General features: G+C 43.1%; 1 protein-coding gene across 3 annotated transcripts in view; it reads left to right on the top strand.

The window, feature by feature from the left end:
* Positions 1 to 20,612, top strand: part of kif26ab (kinesin family member 26Ab) — a 66,677-nt gene that overhangs the window by 4,830 nt on the left and 41,235 nt on the right. For all 3 annotated transcript variants that reach the window (XM_052085281.1, XM_052085279.1, XM_052085280.1), the window contains exon 2: positions 17 to 235. In XM_052085281.1, coding sequence (XP_051941241.1) covers positions 17 to 235 — 219 coding nt within the window. The remainder of the gene's footprint in view (positions 1 to 16; positions 236 to 20,612) is intronic.

Here is a 20,612-nt window from a genome sequence, read left to right as displayed (position 1 = left end):
TTCCCCCCCGCTGAAGTTGGAGGGATGTCCGACTGGAGAGTCTCCAGTCACCCCCAGGAAGAGGCTCCTCTCTGCGGAGGACGCACGCTGCAGCAACCGGCCTGCCCCGGAGGGCGCCGGCTCGGTTTCTCTGCCCGAGACAGAGGAGAAGGGAGGCTTTTGTCACAGTTGTCAGAAGAAAGTGTCTGAGTTGAGGAAGCTGGCGTTGGGCCTGGCTGACCAAACCTCATTCAAGGTAGGTTGTTGTTTCTCTCTGATTTAAACTTTCTGCTTTTGGTGTATACAATACGTACAACAGGTACAATATAAAGCTAATTGATGGACACCTAAGGAAGTAGTATTTTAATTTTTTCCAAAGCTCCAAATGTACACAAACTACACTAAAGCACACAAAAAGCCAAAACTTAATTATAAACTTAAAATCTCTTAAAACATTTACAGGTGGACTTAAATTGACCTTCTCTAAACTTTTGAATGCACAAGTCCAACTCTTCAAGGTGTCAGGCATCTTTTTGAGACCAAGACGAGACTTAACAATTGATCAACAATAAATCACAATTGAGAGGCTTTAAACAGGATTTTCTGAAAGGGAAGTGGTCACTGAGCTTTAGAGTGTCACAGTACCAGCAGGTTGCAGCAAATACAATACAATACAATACATGCTAATTTATATAGCGCTTTCACAACAGCGGCAGCTGTAACGAAGCGCTTTACAAAACAGTTAACATAAAGTAAAATAATAAACACAACACATAACATAAAACACGGACATTCGTGCAGTCCTAACCACTTTTCCATCACACGCTTTGTTGTTTGAAGCAGTTTGAGATGAAAGAGGAGAGAATCAAAGTGTCCTTTAACCAGTGGATCAGAGACGTCATGCTCAAAATGTGCACACGTCGGCTACAAGCTAAGTTTCAAAGTCAACAAGAAGCTGTTGCATCCATTGACGAAAAAAGAGATTGGTTCACTTCTCCTGTCCCATGAAATCCATTTCAATTCCAAGCGGCGACTCACGGTTCCAAATACGCATCGGCGCTCTTCGCCAACGCTCCTCTCTCCTCATCCTCAACTTCAGCGGCCATCCATCCAGCCGCACCAACGCCAACTGTCCAATAGCGCTGACATAGCTACTGAACAAATCGGGGTTGTGAAAAATGCTGCCCATTACTGGCGCAAAAAACACAAGCGCCCCAGGTCTGTCCAGCACCGACAGTCAATGGCGCCGACATTCCTCCCAATCAAAATCTGTGCTGGTACAGGCGTGCTGCCGAGAAGGCGCAACCGCCAAGCACAGATACTGCTCCTTTGACGAATGTCGTGGCCAAAAAGCGCTGAAAACAGTCCATATCAGGTCCACACAATGAAACAACAAACAACATGTGACAAAACAAAAGACAAAAACAGCAAAAAAGAACAAAAAAGCAAGGCTCTTGAAGAGCACTTGCCGAAGGCTCCCTACTCGGGCGCCATCTTAGAAAAAAAAAATATACAGATTGCCTGGAAAAGTCGAGTATACAGTAGACATGGACATTTTTGAAAAATAATTGGTCGATTACCCCTGCGGATATCTTTTATAGACAGGTGCAAATGCGCTTGACCGAAAAACTCACACATTTTTGATGCTGATGCTGGGTTGGGAATTCACACAAATGGGCAAAATTGAACGACCAGGTGGAAGGTGGTTTCCATGTGTCCTGGTCAACTTTACATCATTCGCAAATGGAGGTCAGGTTCCCCATCGACTTATTTTGCTCACTTCGATCTTCTCCGTGGATTTCAGCGAGTCTATCTCTGCTACCGCAAAGGCTGTATGATTGCCTCTCCTGCGCTGGAATTAGAGAGAATGAGTGGAGTTGCTTTCATTGGCCAAGAAATAAGTCGCTGTGTTCCTACAACGGTGCAAACTCCCCTTTCCACCTGTCAGTGAAAACACTGAAAGAAAGAAAACTACACCCATGCACACAGTTTGACTGCATTCTGCACTTTTTAGAGGACAACATTTTTGTGCAAAAGCTTGTTTTGGAGCTATTTTTAAAATTAAGCGGTCAAATGAAAAGCACATATGAAGTAATAAGAAACTGTGCTCCATTGACTTTTTGTATTTTTTAAAAACACTCCACAAATGGCTCTTATTAGACACTAGCAACTGAAAAGTGAGTATCATTGTACATTGTATATATACATTTTGTACTTTCATCCAAGTAAGGACATACTGTATATCTCAACACTGTCAGGTGGAGACCTCCTGTGTTCAAACGTCAAACTTTTTTTTATAAATCAATCCGTCTGGTCAGTCAATACGTGGGTCTGTTAATTTTTACAAAGGCTTGACCAATCTAAAGCATTGAAAAGTGTACTTAGTTCACTCATGGCTGTCATGGCCACCACCTACTTTTAACCCTCGTATTTAAAGACGATTGCTTCAAATCCACCTGACGTTTTGTAGCTGCACGGGGAAAACTTGTTTATTACGGCGCTAAACTTCAAAACTGGCCTCGGGTGCCAGAGAGGTTTGTCGATTTTGAAAGTGGACCATTGTTTGGTTAAACAATGCTTATCTCTTCGTTTTGCTGCTGGGTCTAAGGAAGGGGGTTGAAGGGGACTGAACTAAACCAGCCACTTACTTTGTAGACTGAGGAGGAAGTCGTGTCCCAGTCGACCTTCAATGTGCATTGAAAGTGTTCCTGTATGGCTGCGCGCACAGTTCCCACCACTGTTAAATATAGGCTCAGAGTCCACTGTTGTTGTGACGGGCTGGTATGGCCCCCAGGCACGGTACGCCTTTTGTTGTCCCATTTTAGTGAGGCAGCCTCAAAAGTCAGATTGGGTTACAGCTCTTCAAAGTTCTCCCTGCAAATCCCATAGCAGCTGATGCTCATAGAGGTTGAGGAGGGTGGGGGGGGGCAGGTATACAAGGGACAAGGGGCACCTGGACTCTGAGTTGCACACATCTTCATGTGTGGTCTCTCCTCGGTGCATATCAGATCCATATTTGGGTATCAGGTCGGACGACACATTAAGCTTCTCCCTTGAGTGCTAGTCCCCCACGGGAACTGCATGACCACCCCTTTTAGAGCAGGACCATTCAAACGCACTTTGCGGCCTTCACCGGGTGCTGTGTCTGCTGTAAGATCGGCATTTTACACTTGTTGAGAGCTAAATTGGACCTTAATTCCGGTGGTGGCAAACGTTGATGGCAGAGTGTTTTAAGTTGAGTACGGTCATTGGATCCCTAGTGCATAATGAAACCATTGTCTTGGTGAGTTTGAGCTGCTCACCTGTTGACCCTCACTGCGAGGACACAGACCTGGATGATTGCTCCAAATTGCTGCCTCCATGGCGGGAATAAGGTCAGAGGGGCAACTCGAGGTGAATGCTAAATTTGCAACGGTTCTACCTGTTGAATTTGGACAGAATTTGGCCAATGTTGTGTCTGCAGTTGTCTCGAATAAAAGAGAGTGGAGACTGTTTACCCAAAGTCGTGCCTCCCCCTCCCTGTTCATTCGCTGGCTAATATGTTATTGTCAAGAGGAAGTCCCCAGAAATCCCCCCTCTTTCCCCCAGCCGAGTTGTAACCTTATTGTTTGAATACAGAAATACTGCAGTGTCGGTGAACAGTCAGGGAAGATTGTCCAACATGAAGGTGCTGTAATTCATCGATCGAGCATGATGAAAGATATTGCAGAAGAATTTTAACTTTGTCTTTCTTCATGGTTATTGGGATGACAGTGTGACAACTACTGATGGTCTCCAATTAGTGTGCAGTTAGAAGAAATGTTCCATCCATCCATCCATCCATCCATCCATCCATCCATCCATCCATCCATTTTCTACTGCTTATCCGGGGTCGGGTCGCGGGGGCAGCAGCCTTAGCAGGGAAGCCCAGACTTCCCTCTCCCCAGCCACTTCTTCTCGAGGCGTTCCCAGGCCAGCTCGGAGACATAGTCTTGATGTACAGCTTCAGCTGTTCAACAGTCCGGGTTTTTGTTGTTATAATGCGGCACACGTTTTCGATAGAAGACTGGTCTGGACTGAAGGCAGGCCTGTTCAGTACCCATACTCTTTTCAAATCTGCCTGCTGACTCGTCAAGTGCTCACAAACGTCTCTGAAGAAGGTGAATGCTGATCACCGACAGATTCGAAGAAAGAAGTTGTGTTATTGGGAGGCAAAATAACAAGGCCAAAGTGTAGCCAAACACTATTTTCTTATCATATCGTATCAACAGCACACACTAGTTCGTACTCAGTTTTGTCGCCATTACAAAACTCCCCTTCTTCCTTTTTCATCTCAAAAGTATTTTTATCACAAAACTGCCACCTTTTGTACAGTCAGAGAACATAACAGAAGTGATACACGTGTTTGAGACAAAGAACATGCATTTACATCGAACACAATTTATTTTCTCAAGCCACGCAGAACTGCAACATAAAAATGAAAGAGCCGCGGGTTGCCGACATCTGATCTAACATTTTGCAAGATAACATACTAGTTGAATAGCATATTGTCAAATTGTTTGGCCTCGGGGCCATTTGAGTACGAAGGCTCCACCGTGTTGGAAATCAGCTTTGTTCTGATGTAGATGCATTTCCTTTTGACCCAGACGGAAAAAACACACTAACAGTATCTTCTTTGTTGTGAGCCTGTGTCCCCAATTATTTATTTGCTTCCACTTGATGGGTACCTGCAGGGAGTGACCCATTTAATACAACCGCTGGAGCCTTTGATTCATTTAATATTTATGCAAATTCGAGGGTTTGTGAAATTGTTTTTATATCTTTGTTTTAAGACTAAACCAAATAGCAGAAGATTGAAAACATGCAGAAATGGTTGCGAGCCCCCTCCCGAATTGATCAAATGGAAACTCATCCGCTTTTATTTGCATAATTAAAACCTACGGGCATTCTTTCAATGCGGCAGCACACGGTGGCTCGGAATTACCGAAAGAAAGAGGGCCATATACTGTAAAACTCCAACTTCAAAGTAGCAAATTAGCGCCTTGCAGTAATCACAGACTACAAACAGGACCTTGTGGTTGGTTGGCTAAAATACTCACATGCCAACTCCTGCTTTGATTCTTGTTTTTATGTGTCTCTGTCCTCAGCCGGCTTATGAAATAAAGTCAGCATAGTGTCAGTGACCACAAAAGGTGATTAGGGTTTGCATGGAGCTCGTCGCCCGCAAAGGAATGCGATCATCTTGGACTAATTTGATGCCGGTGGGACAAGCTTGAACAGCTGAAACGCCTCGGTCACAGTGCTGATGGAGGTTCTCAATTCCCCTTTTTGAAGAAGGTGAGTTGTGACAAAGAAGTAGTTCAAGACAGCAAAGGGAACGCGATTGGTAGCCTTTGTGCAAATGTAATTAAAACCCCACTAGCTTCACACCAGTAAGTATACAGTTAACCCCTCACCTTTTCATGAATTCATGAGCGATTATCATATTTTTTTTCTTTTCTTCGGAACCTTCCTTTTAGCTATTTCCAGATGAAACAAACCTTTTTTTTTTTTTTTAATGCCACAAGGAGGCACCAAAGCCTTGGCTAGTATGAAATTACAATTTGGTGGCAAATGTTGAAGTGATGCATTGCAATTAATAGACTAACATCTTTGTATACTGGGGAGGAGTTAGGTTTAGTCTGGGTTGTTAGTGGAAAACACAAATTAACCTGTAAGCCATTTCTTTTTCAGCCTAATGTAAGATGAAATAGATTTTTTTAATTTAAAAAAGAAAAGGACAATGGAAAGAACAGCAACTCACATTTAGAGGAGCGTTCTCTATATCGTCTCAATTAGCTCTAACACCGGTGTTTATTTCCCCAAAATGTCTGTCTGGTGATTGCTTTCACGTGAAAATGTGCTGATGTAAGGGTTTTAGCTCCATGAGCGTTTGGTGGTTGCAGACACTGCAGGTCAATGATGGAGTCAGCAGTGTTTAACACCCTCTCGTAAACTCGGCTTCATGAATATAAATGTAGTGTTGAATCTTGCGAGTTCAACCAGCACACTAATTCATTAATAGAGACCTTCCTACAGCTCTTATCGGTCTTACATATGTGTATTATGTGGAGCTGATGCAGAGCAACCTCATTTAATGAGAATAGTAGTTGGAAAAACGCAAAAAAAGGCTGTGATGTATGCAAGATGTGTCTAAATCTATTATAGATGAATGCCTTCTCTGGAATCAATAAACCACAGGCCTTTTTGTCTGTTGAATTAATAAAATACTGGAAAGCAAATTAATCACAGGCGCCGCATTTGTAGTCATGCGTGATCCGACATATTTTTGTTCCCGCTTGCCACTCGACACAATTGCACTTCATGAATCAGTCCATGTCTAAGAAAGCAGTTTACATGTTTGTTGAAGGACTAAGTGAAATAAACTTACATCATGCCGCAAATTTTGCAGGGCTAAAAAGTGTCCTGAGTCTCATTTTCATGTGTGACCTTTGTAATTTAACTTTCTTGAAAGTACAGTACTACCGTATTTTCCACACTATGGAAAATACACTATGAAAAATACACACTACAATGGATTATGAGGCGCACCTTCAATGAATGGCCTATTTTGTAATTTTTGTCATATTTTGGACGCACCGCTTTTTAAGACGCAATCTACAATGCATCCACGAGATGGAGCTACACTTGAGGAAATGCCAACAGAACACCACATTACACTACACCCTGATTTATATAACGATGATCAGATGTCAGTAAAACAGATTTAAGAAAGCAGCGACACAGTTCACTGAAACCAACAGCAAGTTATAACATTCACTCTTTAACGTTGAACTCTCTTGCTGCTGCTCTATTTCTGTGTTCAACCGCGAAACCGATCGCCTTAAGTTTGAACTCTGCGTTGTAAGCATGTCTCTAGCAAGGAGCCATTTTTGGGTTGACATATTACTCGAATGACCATACGCAAGCCGCATCGGATTTTAAGGTGCGCTGTGAGCTTATAAGAAAATGGAAAGTTTTTAGGTGCGGCTTTTAGTGCGGAAAATCCGCTAGTTAATTTTTTTCCAATCAATGCCTCTCTTCCCATACACAGATTTCAATAGCTGTCACTCAGCAGGGCTGCCATGGTTGAGAATCCGACAAGGACATTACATTGTCGTTCGTGCTTACAAAGCATTGTTGCAAAGAAACGATTTCTGTGCTAATTCTCAGTCAGGCGTGTGGGATAAACACCTCTTCTGAGTCCGGCGACCTCGAGCCTTTGTGTCAGCTTTTGATTACCTTCCACTTTCATGGCTTGGAACAGGTGTACACTGTCAGGTTGGCAAAATCAAGGACCAAGTGACTGGCAGCCTGCTGGAAAGTAGGGGCAAGAAAAAGAAAGTTTAAAAACACCTGCGGCGGTAAAACTTGAGCACATTTAAAAGAGAATATGACCACAACATCCTGTTCAACTCAAACCTCTGCCACTGTGGCTCGAACGGGGGGGGAGAAATATGAGTCGACTCTCTTCGCGTCATACGTGGTCGCTGTGTGACTTGTTGTTTTACGGCATGTGTCTGTGTGGACGCACAGAGTGATAATGTGGTGTCAAGTGGTGCACAGACCTCAGGCATCAGTCATGGCTCTCCACTGCTCTGCCGTGTTGTATTGGTGAACACCCGCAGCTGCTCGCCGCCAATTTACCCCTCCACTCAAATTCTATTGTTTGCTCTTTGTGCAGCTGCCCACCACTTTTGTTGTGGTGATTACCTTTTTGGCGCTTCAGCGCATCATAATTATTTCTCCTTTGGCATAACGATTCAATGTTGCTGATAATGGTTCAGAAATGATTTCATACGACCGTATTTTCCGCACTATAAGGCGCACCTTAGAGCATTCAATTTTCTCAAAAGCCCACGTAGTATTTTAAATGTTCTGTAAAGCACTTTGTTACAGCTGCAGCGGTTGTGAAAGCTTGACATAAATAAAGCTGTATTTTATTGCATTGTATTTCTTTGAGCCTAGCTCCATCTAGTGGATGCATAACGCAACCGCAGCCACTATTGTAACTTCGATTCTATGCGTGTTATAATGCGGTGCGTTTGATATATGAAAACAGTTTTAAAATAGACCATTCATTGAAGATGCGCCTGATACTCCGATGTGCCTTATAGTGTGGAAAATACGGTACTTTTGACTGACTTAGAAAATTTACAGTAAGATTTGTTTTACTTTTGCTTGTTAAAAATCCTAATATTTTCTGGGTGGGCAGAAAAATGTGCTTTTCTTCAAAAGATTTGTTCGTAACAGTAGGTAGCAAACCTAAAGGTAATGCAGCATTATAAATATCAAATAATGGGACCCACTAACTGTGCACTACAGCGTTAGAGTAGCATGAAATTAAAGGCTCAGTGGAGTGAACACTCTTTTTATTGAGTAAAGCAGGTGGTTGCAGTTGTCTAGGGTGGGGGGTTTCTTTAAATATACTTAATTTCTCAGCATTGGAGCCCACTTTGGATTTGCTGTAATTGAAAATGGGGTATAGTGTTCATCATAGCTGTCTGTCAAGGTTCAAGGTAATCGCTACATTAATTTAGTCGTAAGCTTACTAAATCGACTCTAAAGTGTATGTTTGTATCTTTTTTTTCTCACACTGTAAGTGTACTGTATGTATTATCTTGCCCTTTGCGGGTGTGGCTGCAGGTCATTGTATGTCTTCACACGCTCCAGATGTTCTCTCAGATACCTGTGCAGGGGAGCTGAGCTGTTTTAGCCAATTTGCTCTGCAGCCTTCCGTCATTCTTATGGTGGTGTTGCCCTCATTTAATGAAGACAAACATGCTAAGTCACTCCATTATCCTTAATAACCGCTATCCAGTAAACCTTTCAATCAAAGTGTGTGATTTGGGAATAGGCAGCTGTATCATTACCTGTAATGAGCTGGTAAGGCACCAAGCCAATATCAGGTCAGGCACCTTCATGCTCGGGTGAGAATATGCAACTTTTCAAACATTAACCTCAGCAAAGAAAATAGTTTATTTTGTCCCAAAATCTTGATCGGCACGAGGACGAATTTTTGCCGATGCTGAATAATCTGGCATGATAATCCGGAATTTCTGTCTAATTACAAATCTTGTATTTAAACTAAAAAAAACAACCAAAAAATCCCAAAACACATGACTTGCTGGAAATTTGCATTACAACAGGCATGAATTAATTAGAAATTAAGTTTTTCGCAGTGCCATCTCTCTGCGCCATATGGCTATAATGCAACCAGATTCTGAAGCATTAATTAAAAACAGATCGACACCCTTTTGTGAACACGTAGGGAGGGACCAAGTTACTCAGTGGCATAGTGCAGTGGATGGTGGTGGATGACCAGGAATCCACCTCAGGGAAACCACCAAAAACATTTCCAGGTAATACTGTATACCCGACATTGGTGTGAACTAGCACACATTTCATTCGGTGCGTCACATGCCACTGACATCAATTCAGTAGTTTATTAATTGTGCTAGTACTATGCAAACACAGGTCAAAACATGCACTTACCTGTCCAAGTTTAAGATTGGTGGAGGTAAAGTACATAAACTCTTTGCAATAGTCTGACGGAGGATTGACGGAGGGGTCTTTAAACTAAATCTGAAAAGAAAGGCCAGCGTGTATTTTGTTGTTTGACAACAATGTTTTGACATAAATACGGTCTAATGTGGACATTGTGGCAACACGTGTATTCTTTACCCTTTTGTCATTGCGTACGTGCTTGAGGAATGCTTGCCCTGCATAATAACACTTGTGTTTGCTGGTGTTGTTGCAAGACCATGCGTAACAAAGGGCCAGACTGGAACGAAACAATGGTGCCGCGGTCCGGGCCGACAAGGCGATACGTTACTGTGCCGGTTTGTGAACACAACGCAAGTTGAAATGTCAGTGAGCAAAGTACAAAAATACAACGTGTACAACGAAAAGAGAATTCATCAAGGTGACTTTTTAATATGAAGCGTGTGTGTGTGTGTGTATGTGCGCGCGCGCAACGATTTGTATGAGATGCTGATTTGTTTGCTTTTTCCATCACCCCGCTGCGTGCGCTCAGCTCCTTAAGGCAAGGTGAAGTGAGATGTGTGCGCTGAAGGTGCACAGCCCATTATCGAGTCTTATTCAGATTCTCGAGAAACATAGTCCTGATAAATTTTCAAGGCGCTAGGCTAAGTACACGTACATGGAAGGAGCAGAGCGCTGGAGGTAATCTCTTGCTGGCTCCATAAAAGGTACTCCATTGACAACGGGCCTTGTGGTGGCAGACAAATCGCCCGGCTTGTAGAGAATGAAGCGTTGAAAGAGAACGCCAGTGTTGTGTACGCCTGCCAAGATGGATATGCGGACGGCAAACTGAGCTGGCCGGGCGTGGCCTTGGAATTAATCTGTTTGTTTTGGTCTTTGGCAGATGTGAACGGAGCTCTGTCCCACCACTTCCGAGGGCCGCCATGCATAGTTATTATTATTATTTTTTGTCTCTCACAGCATTCACATTAGAGACACGAGCAAAATGGATGTGAGAAAAAAAATCAATAAAACAGACTTGATAGCGGAACAATGCAGACATTTACAAAGGCTAGGAGTACTTTTAATAACACTCCCAAGAGTACTGATTTCGGTCCAAATTTGACACAAAGGGCTTGGCACCGTATTTGATTGTACCAATTTTGTGGAAGTGATAGCAGATTAATGGTGTCTTGAAACAATTTTAGTCTCAACTAAGTGCGACATGACATCGACACAGGGGAGATCCAGTCCCTCGCTATGGCAACTCCTCCAGACGACATTATTCTATTCAATACGACAACTGGCACGAATATAAAAGTTTAGAACATTCAGAGACATTTTCTGAATTTTGGCGTTAAACCCGTGCATGATTAATGGATGGATGGCAAAAAAGTGCTCTGACTTTCAATGTTGGAAAAGTGGGGGAGGAGGGAAAATCCAGATTTCCCGTCTACACCACAATGGACACTTTCTTCGCCAATGCCACCCAGCATCACAAAAAGGTTTGTGGAAATTGGTTTTGAATAGTACTGCCAATAAACAAAATGAGCTGCAATGAAAAAAACACCCTCCTTCATAAGCAGAGAAACTGAGAACGAATAGCATTTTTTCCCCTACTTTGGATTAGCTAAATAATACGTTATGCATTTTTTACCATTGGCCCAATCAAGTGACGACATAAAGTTTTTACAATAATTCACTTTTTATGAAGCCGATGCTCCATCTATCAGTCCTTCCATTGGCAGCACTTCCTTCGGATCGCTCAGCATTTCCAGGCGACATGATTTGACATGTTCTGATTCTGTCTTGAGGGGCCTCCTCCCTGTGGTTGACTGAGCTCCAGAATTCATCTCCAACCCAATGATGTCATCCAATCCCTTGCTATAGTAGACCGTGATGCTAATGGAGAGGTAATTGATGAAGACGTGACAATTGTCGTCGTGGCAGTGCTCACGCATCTTTGTGTGTTTGAGTTGTGACGGACAGTACATATTTGGGGTTAACTGGCCTTAATATATTTCCGAGCAAAATTAGTCAAGATATTCATTCCGGTCAGAAGCTCATTCAGCTATGTCTACAGACCTCCATCAATCCTGGCACTGTATGAAAATGCCAGTCAAAGTTCATGCCGCTCATGTTCATTTCATGCTTGAGTCTCCTGCTCTGTGAGTGAAGACGAGCGCACGTATTGATGGCGGGCGAATGTGCGTGTAAGTACCCGAGGGAAGAGATAGTGATGAAGCACATTGTCCCACCATCCTTTCCAGTCTGCCTCACATATCATCCATCTTTCTCAACTTAACTGCCTACCAATTTATGATTGCATTATTACAGTCGGTGTTATATCCTCATCGCACTCAAGCACACATGGCTCACAGGGGTCTGCTTCTTGAAAGAATGTGAATCCCTTGTCCTCTGATATTCGTGTAGGTTCAGCTTCACGGGAAAATTAGTGTGAACTGTTTAGAGTGACTAATTTACATATGGTAATAATTTAACTCATTCACTCCCAAAGACGTTTTTAAACGTCTTTTCAGACTTGGTCCAGAATTGACTGGAACTGAATGAGTTAATAAAAATTCAAAGACAAATGGGCGGTCCGGTAGAAAACTGGTTAGTGTGTCGGCCTCACAATGCAGAAGTGCAGGGTTTGATTCTGGCTCAGGCCTTCCTGTGTGGAGTTCGCATGTTCTCCCCGTGCCTGTGTGGGTTTTCTCTGGGTACTCTGGTTTCCTCACACAGTCCTAAATCATGCGTGGCAGGTTAATGGAACATTTAAATTGTCCCTAGACAAGACAGCTGGGACATCTATTCATTTTCTAATATGCTGATCCTCACAAGGGTTGCGGGCAAGCTGGAACCTGTCCCAACTGTTTTCGGGCATTTGGCGGAATACACCCTGAACTGGTTGCCAGCCAATTGCGGGGCACACATACTTGTAAACGAAAAAACAAACTCATTTAGAGCGTTCCATTAAACTGCCCAGCATGTTTTTGGAACGTGGGAGGCTCAGCACTGTGAGGCCAAAGTGCTAGTCGATCGATCATTGTGCCGCCCTGACAACTTTCCATTCATTCAAAATTATGAGGAATATATATATATATATATATATATATATATATATATACATACACACACAGGTATTTTTTTACTTTGATAATTGTCATGATCACTGTGTTGTGTGGTTTTAACAAAAAATATAAGTGGAACACCCGTTAATAAATACCAAATCATCAACATACAAAAAAGAAAGGTCACATCTATCCATGAAGTTAAAAGGTCAAAATCAGAATGAAAATGTAACCTCTTTGGTGGAGGAAAATATTACGACATCCCTTGTTTGCAAGCTTGTACCTCTTCTGCATACAGGCCGCAGAGAGAAAGTGCAAGCGCCACTGTGCCGTTTTGTTTCATCACTTGAGTGATTTGATTTCAATTGCTTTGCAATTTGCAAGCTGACATTTGAGAGGAAAAAGCAGAGCAATGCATTCCACAAAATGACACTGAAGTCATTTTTAGTCTGGTGCAAAAACAGTGAAATTTCTCCATAGGCAGATTGCTGAAAAGGTCACCCTCATCTGTATGGATTTTCATAACCGATTTATTTCCAACAGGGAAAAAAAGTCAATCGGCTTACAAAAGCTGGATGGTGTGTCATTCACGTGGTCTTGCTGTTTTAGACTTTGGGACGCATTAGAATTATGCGATGGCTTAAATAGTCTTATTTTCTAGTCTATTCTGTATGCGCAAGAATCTAAATTTACTTTTAGAAACGTTTAACCAAAACATAACCAGACAATTTTTTTTTTTTTGAAAATGCAAACTACACAGAATTTTTCAGGGTTCTTGAGGGACTGCGGACAACCTAATGAGATTCGTATTTACTTGAAACAGATGATGATCATTGAGAATTGATGCCACTCTAAACTGGTCGACACTCCAGGCGGATGCTTGCAATAATAAACCTTCCATGAACTGACTCCCATTAATATATCTATCTTTATGTTTCCCATCTTGTTGCTGCTGCTCTATTTTATGATGTCACTCTCTGCTACTGGAGAGCTCTGGGCCAGTTTATCTCCTTGGTGTGTGTCAGGCACTTAAACTTAAACCTCTCTATTTACGAGCCCCAATCTGCCGCTACGTCCTCGCCATTTGTGGCTCACCGTTCCTACAGCGTCGCCTGTAAAAAGCACTTGTTGTGGGAACTTGAAGCTGAGCATCGCCGATTTCCGATGAAGGTGGCAAAAAGTGACATTTGTGCGAACGTGTAGCTTGCTCAACTTGTCTTTAAGGCTTTGCGCAGATTTTCTGCAACACAGAAGCGGAGACTTCACCGTGGTTTGTTTAAGTGAGGCGTGAAGAAATAGTAATAACTTAGGGAACGACGACATATGACTTCCAAGCAAAAGAAGCGCCTGGCATCGCACGTAGTAAATTTTTATCATTGATTGTTGCAATTTTATTCCGTCATCGTCATCTGCAGTGCCCCACCTGAGGCTATTTGGCAATAGTCCAGTGCAAACGCTTTGCAGGGAAAGGTCTAAATAATCTGAGTTCTTTATTGCTCCGAGTTGACGCATCCCACAGAACCATGGCCGGTATGTCTTTGAACATTCCAACACGGAAATGCTTTCTTGACTCGAACAAAGCATCCAGAAGGGGCGAGCGTGGCGAGCATACCTGTACTTGGTAATTTCCTGTTTCAGCCACAGTGTTTGGAGCCATGTTGGCCCAGTTCCCCTGCCCCCATGACCTCGAACAGACGCAACTTCAGAAGCCAAAACTGCCAAAGGACATTTTCACTGCAAGTTCAGACAGCCAGCGGGGTGTAAAAGTATATGATGTGGACAAATGTATGGCTTTATTTGCATGCGACCTTTTACGAGTTGCGCTTTTGTGTGTCTTTAAAGCTTCCAAGGCAAGTCCCACAACACACCTCTGAGCTTTGGCCTGAATTTCATGAGTGGGGAAGAAATTGTCCGATTGCTCAAAAGAGTCATTTTTGTCCGAAATGTTCCTCCCTCATTGTGTGCATTCCACAGCGTTCGCTGCTTTCACACGGCCATTGCCGCATGTGTCTAGTGAGACCTTGCCCCCTCCTACTCCTTCTGGCCATCCGTTGACCCCCTCAGCTTCTCTCGGCCCACTCTGGGCATTCATATCTCCGTCTCCTTTGTGAGTGCATCGGTGAGGTGACTGCAGGGCACACTTGAACTCCCCCAGAAATGGATGCCGGAGACTGCGTTTGAACTGGATTTGACCCTCTGGACCGCACTGTTTCCTGACACACAATCAGCCGTTCACACATCTAGAGTCAATTTAGACGGTGATCCCTTGCGAGATGTTGATAGTCGTTAAGTTATGGAAGGTGCTGTAAAAAGCCCGACAGTAGCCATTGAAAGTCAGCCGTGGCTCCCGCGGTCCCTTCACAATGCTTAATTAGCTCATAAACAAAAGCTAGTGGGGGGAATCAGAGGGTGTAATCAAAGTGGTTTGTTCATTTGAGGTGCTCTCGCTATCAACAAAGCACCTCTAATAGCCCCATTCCTCCATCCGTGTTGTGTCTCACTGCAGCGTTCTTCCTGCCTAGATAAAAGGGCCAAATTCCAAAATGGGTCTCGGACAGAAGACCGTCAACATCCACACCTCCCTCGGCCTTCAAAGCGCGGGCCCCCTTCCTCTTTCTGCCGGATAGTGACATTGCTCCTCGGCTCACGTCCGCACCACCGCATGTTTGGTTCCCTGTGGCGACCACACCATCTTTCATGTATCTGTGACTTTGGTGGTCTGTTTTTATGACTTTCCATTATGCGTCACTCTGTTTGACTCGTACTAGACCGAGCCTTGAAGCTTGTGACGAGGCTGGGTTGATATACAATGTGTGTCACAGCGGCTTGCCGTCCATAATTTGTTATTACCTCGACCAGAGAGGGTATGTTGTCTTCAATATGGGTTTGTCCCATGACGTGTTTGTTCGTAATTTCATGCCTACAATTGTTAGTCAGCCTCCATTTTAAAAAAAACAACATAAAATGGGTATGTAGTCCTCTAAGTGCGTCCTCGTTATATTTTTGTTGAAAACCACATCACAGTGAGGACGTTTGTTTGGATTTTCACTCATCCGAGTAATCATGAATCCACTTGAGTTCAACACAGGCTTTTCACGGAAATACTTTGCCAACTGATCGTAATTGGATTTGAGCCGAAACATCTTAAAATGTCTTTTGAGTCCAATAATGCCATCAGCAAAGACACCAGACTGTTTTGTTTTGGTTGAGAAGAAGACAAATTATGGAGACGGATTCTTTTCAATGGACGGTGATGTTACTCAACCCGTGTGGTTTTAATCACCATTTACATGGAAAATGTGGGGTACGGAATTTTCAACATTGCTCAAGATTTCCAACCAAAATTCCAACATGCACGATCGCGGTTGTTTATGAAGTTGAACTGTTCTGATACAACTTAGGACAGTTCAGTTATCTTGGTCGTCTTCTTCTTGGGTTTGGACTTGGGGCTCTTTAAAGAAAATAGATCTACCAGGCAGCATGTTGCAGGCAATCGCTGCTTATTTGCGTGCCTGTGATATCATTGCCTGCTTCCTGTCAAAACAGGAAAAGTCAGGGGTGAAAATGGAGGCTAGGAAAGTGCTGCCCTTGATGTGTGTTGGCTTGAGCTCAGGCCCTGCCTGACAGTGACCCTCCTGGCCAGGAAAAACAGACAGGTTCGGGGCGTATCCCGCAGCCATGATGTTCTTTTCATTGCTTTTATATAGCACCACAAGGGATGCTTTTCCTCAACTCGTCCATGTCATTCCTATCCCCCAAAACACTACAGTAGCTGACCCACCTGGCTGGCGGCCACACAAGACTGGGGTCTCAGTTTCACAAAAAAACAAAACAAAAACCTTCTTGACTTTTGATTCATCATGGAAACGAGACCTTCCTTTTCTCTGGATGACGGGTACACCTCCAATTAACAATTGCAACACCCCCTTCATCAGACTTGAGCCGTCATGTGTTTTCTGTCCATTTATCATAAATGTATTATTATTATTATTATTTATTTTGAGCACATTCCGGACTCAAAGTCTGCTATCGTTGCAGCTCAGGCAGTTTTAACTGCTGATGGCGGAGCAGGTAAAATGCCAAATGCCTGCTTTGTGTGGCTAAATGAGAAGGCACGGGCTGAGGAGGCGCACAAATAGCTCATTAGGGAGATGGTTAATTATTGACAGGTAAAAAAAAATGATAACCAGCTCCTGCTCTGCACTGACTCACAGTTGACTTTGTTCAACTCAGAGTTGTGGAATTCCAGGAGTCAGACAGCAGAGCTACATTTAGCTCTTTTATGAAGACTCAAAAAAGAGCAAGCTACTTGCACATGAATGTTCTTATCTGATTGGCCTGAGTGTTTGTGTTTTCCCAACAATATATGCGGAATTGTGTGCACACTGACTTTGAGGCAATATGCCGGGAATGAGGAAAAGCAATAACGGACATGTAAACATCAACTTCAGCACAAAACGAGAAACTTCAGATATGACGTGTGCCCTCAACTGGGACGAGAGGGTTCATTTGTCTTTTCTTGGCAATTGGCAGTTCTTTAGGTGATGTTCCAGTGCTCAAGCAGGAGGCCACTCTGATGCTGACCTCTATGAGTCGCACAATTAGTTACCCTTTGACTTCTCAGTCTGACAATCGAGCAAGAAGCACGGACGGAGGCATGCTTGTGCATCCCCAAGCTTGCTTTACATAAATGTGTGTGTGTGTGTGTGTGTGTGTGTGTGTGTGTGCGCGCGCACGCACAAAACGTGGTGTGTGATTCAATCTCGCATGATGTCATAGCACTGAAAAGAAAACAACAAAGGTGGAGTTCTGACTCAAGATTTACCGCTCTATTTTGATTATAGTTTATGTAAACATGGTCATCTACCCAGAAAATGTCAGCTGGTCTCGATTGCTCTTTCGAAGTAGAAACCTTGACTCCTTGGGATTATTTGTCCACTTGTCCGTCCCTTGGTTTGCGATTCAAGCTCTTATAGAGCGGCTGCAATGTTTTCAACCACATTGGTGTCCGCGACATGAGAGAAACGATTTGGTTAACCTTGGTGAAACATTTGGAATCGAAATGTGTTGGCTGGACGCTATTGTTCCTGCAAGACAAAAACATGCATGTGGAAAAAGATTGATAAGCCATGCGTTTTGATGCTGAAAGACAATTTCTGATTCGCTAAGTGGATTAGTGCCCACTATTCTCCACCGGGATAGTTCCACCCACTTCCTTATCTCAAGTTGCCATTGAATGTGTCTAGACATCTCAATAAGCAAGAAAGAAAAGCTAGTTAGCATTATCTCAATGTGTATCTTCTAGTCTCACTGGGGTGTCATTTTTATAAACAGACAACAGTTTTGCATTACGCTGCCCTCCCCCTGGCTGAAAGCCTTCGACCGGAGCCTAAATATCTATTATTAGCAAAAATTGCGTTCACTAAGAAATCAATGACACGGTAATCTCAGACATGGACATATTTCATGATGAATTAATATTCTTTGTACCTGCAGCGGTTGGCTGTTGCTCCAGATTAATTTTGCCTATGCAAACTGCTGTTCCATTGTCCTGGTGGACAGGCAAGCGGCTTTGTCGCATACAAAGCATGTCACTCTGTGAGATAATGACTGCTAGAGACATGCTTGCGCAGCTCACCTTGGCATAGAGCCAGCCGAGTAAACCTTTTTTTTTTTTTTTGCGTCGTTCCAAAGGATTTCAGCGGTACCAAATTTATCATAATAGTGGATTACAATTGAGTGTAGATTCTGGCCTCCCTTGTTTCTTGCTTCAAGCAATGGTTTCATTTTTCCTTTTCTGTTCCTAGGTGGCACTTCTGCGAGTTACGCTGGTATTTAGGTTGTGTAAAGTATTTTATACATCTTAGTGTCATCTTTTGTCATCTCTTGGACATCAGACTTTGCCCGCGGGTCTACATGTAGTTTGACAATGAACAGTCATGACACGGTAGAATGCAATGTGGCAGCTCAACGAAGTGGAACGTTTAGGTTGAAGATTTTGGGAGAGTTTTACAATGGAAATGTAAGAAAATTCAGACTGTACCCAGAAGAACTTAAACGCTTGGTGGAAACAAGGTTAAGAACTCAACCACTTATCGCAAGTAAGTGCCGGGTTCCAAATTATAATCAGCCAGTTTGAAGGCAACCACTTGCTCATTATGACTCATTATGTCTTCCCCTCACAATATCTACAAAGTCAATCGACAGAGTCAATCGTTCTATTTTGTGAAATTGGGGAGCCTGTGTCAGTAACAGACATTTTGGAACACTTTTCTACATGGCTGCTTGCCACAATTCCCGCTAGAGTGAATACCTATTGTAGGATGCTCAACATTTCACCTTGTCATCGCTTTTTTTCTACTCTGTTGTCATGACTGCGGCTATACGGTGTGTCTTTTATGCCTGCGTTGGGTGAAATGCCAAATGACAACAATAAGCACTCCCCACATGTGAAAGATTCAAGTTTATGTTTCTCAGCAGCTTGAAACGTTCCTCTAAAACGGACAAATTCTTAATTACGTTGTTCATGTCTCAGCAGACTTATTCCATCAAGACGTGAAGAATGTCGCTTGGGATGCAGTACATATATTTGCAGCATAACGGGGAACGTTTGCATACTCTGAAATGGTTAATCGCATGCAGGACTTCTTTAGGAATGTGTTTGTCTTAAACGTTACGCCTAGACACGGCTGAGGGAGCCTGCAGTGGAGATTCATTGCATTAGTGGCAGTTTGTTTTCTCTCTGAGTAAGCTGTAGAAAAGTGTGAGTGATCTGCCTCTCAGTCAGAACAACTCACTCGAAAAGAAACTCCATCTCTCTCTCTCTCTCTCTCTCTCGCTCTCTGTCTCTGGTATGACAGTTGAGAGAGAGGAGAGGCAGGTGGCTGTCATCACTAGAAAGGGGTCTTCAAGCGCTGGTTTAGAAGAAACTCTTGAGTTTGGTTTTTGTACTTTGCTGTTGAGTGTTCTAAAGTGGGCTCGTCTATTCAAGTCGGACTTTTGACAAGATTCCATGGAAGGTTTAGAATACAGAATCTTGGTTTACCTTGGAAACTGCCTCAGAGGACTTTCCACTTCCGTGGAAAATATAGCTTCTATTTGATTGTTGATGTGAAAAAGGAGTCATATGAATCCCTGCTGTGTTTTTGCAAATATGTTTTCAATTACGCTGCCCATTTTTGCAGGCCTCCCATCTCCGTGTTTGTCCTCGCTTCTACCTGAAGAAGTAGTGCTGGCAGAATGATTCTGCTCTCCATTAATATGTGCGGTGGATGTCGTCGTATTTCATTCAAAAATGCAGTGTGCATCGAACCTCATAATCATTGTCGAAATGAATTCAATGAATGAAGTATTATTATTTAATTAATACACCTTTATTTTTGAAAGCACATCCTTGACCGAGGCACAGCTGGCGTGCGTGTGTGTGTGTGTGTGTGTGTGTGTGTGAACCACACATAGATGCACAATAGCATATGCAATAGCAATCGCACTTTACAGTGGCCAACTTTACATCATCCGCAAGGGGAGGTCTTGCAATTCCTTATAAACACACTTTGCATCTCCTGCATTGACTTAAGCGAGCAAGTCGATTACGCTTCTGCCATATTTTGTCGGTGGCGCACCTCACCTCAGCTGAATTTAAAGGGAATGAGAGGAACCATTTCGATTGGCCGGTAATCAAGTCGGCTGTGTTGACTACCGCTTCGCTGCAAATGCCTATTTTCAACCGTGCCCATCTGCGAAAATACCAAAGGAAAGGAAACTCCACCCATGTGCACTAGAATTGCGCTGGGCACGAAAATAAGGGCCCCTGGTGTGTGTTTCTCCAGCTTGCCTGTTGCGTCTTTCATTAGCTATATTTTCCCATCTTGATTTGTTTTCACCGCTCACTCTGGTAGGGGAGACTAACGTACCATGAGAGATGTCACAGAGGCAAAAATACAAACACAAAGTAGTGTGTGAGAATGGCATTGTCAATATTAATACTGCATACTTTTTTTGACTAATGCAAACAATTTCATTTGGGGTCGTTTTTGCGAGTCATCAGTGAATTGCACG

The sequence above is a fragment of the Hippocampus zosterae genome, chromosome 14, assembly GCF_025434085.1.
Source record: "Hippocampus zosterae strain Florida chromosome 14, ASM2543408v3, whole genome shotgun sequence".
NCBI lineage: Eukaryota > Metazoa > Chordata > Actinopteri > Syngnathiformes > Syngnathidae > Hippocampus > Hippocampus zosterae.
The sequence above is the reverse complement of the archived record's forward strand: the minus strand, read 5'-3'. Positions and strand labels throughout refer to the sequence as shown.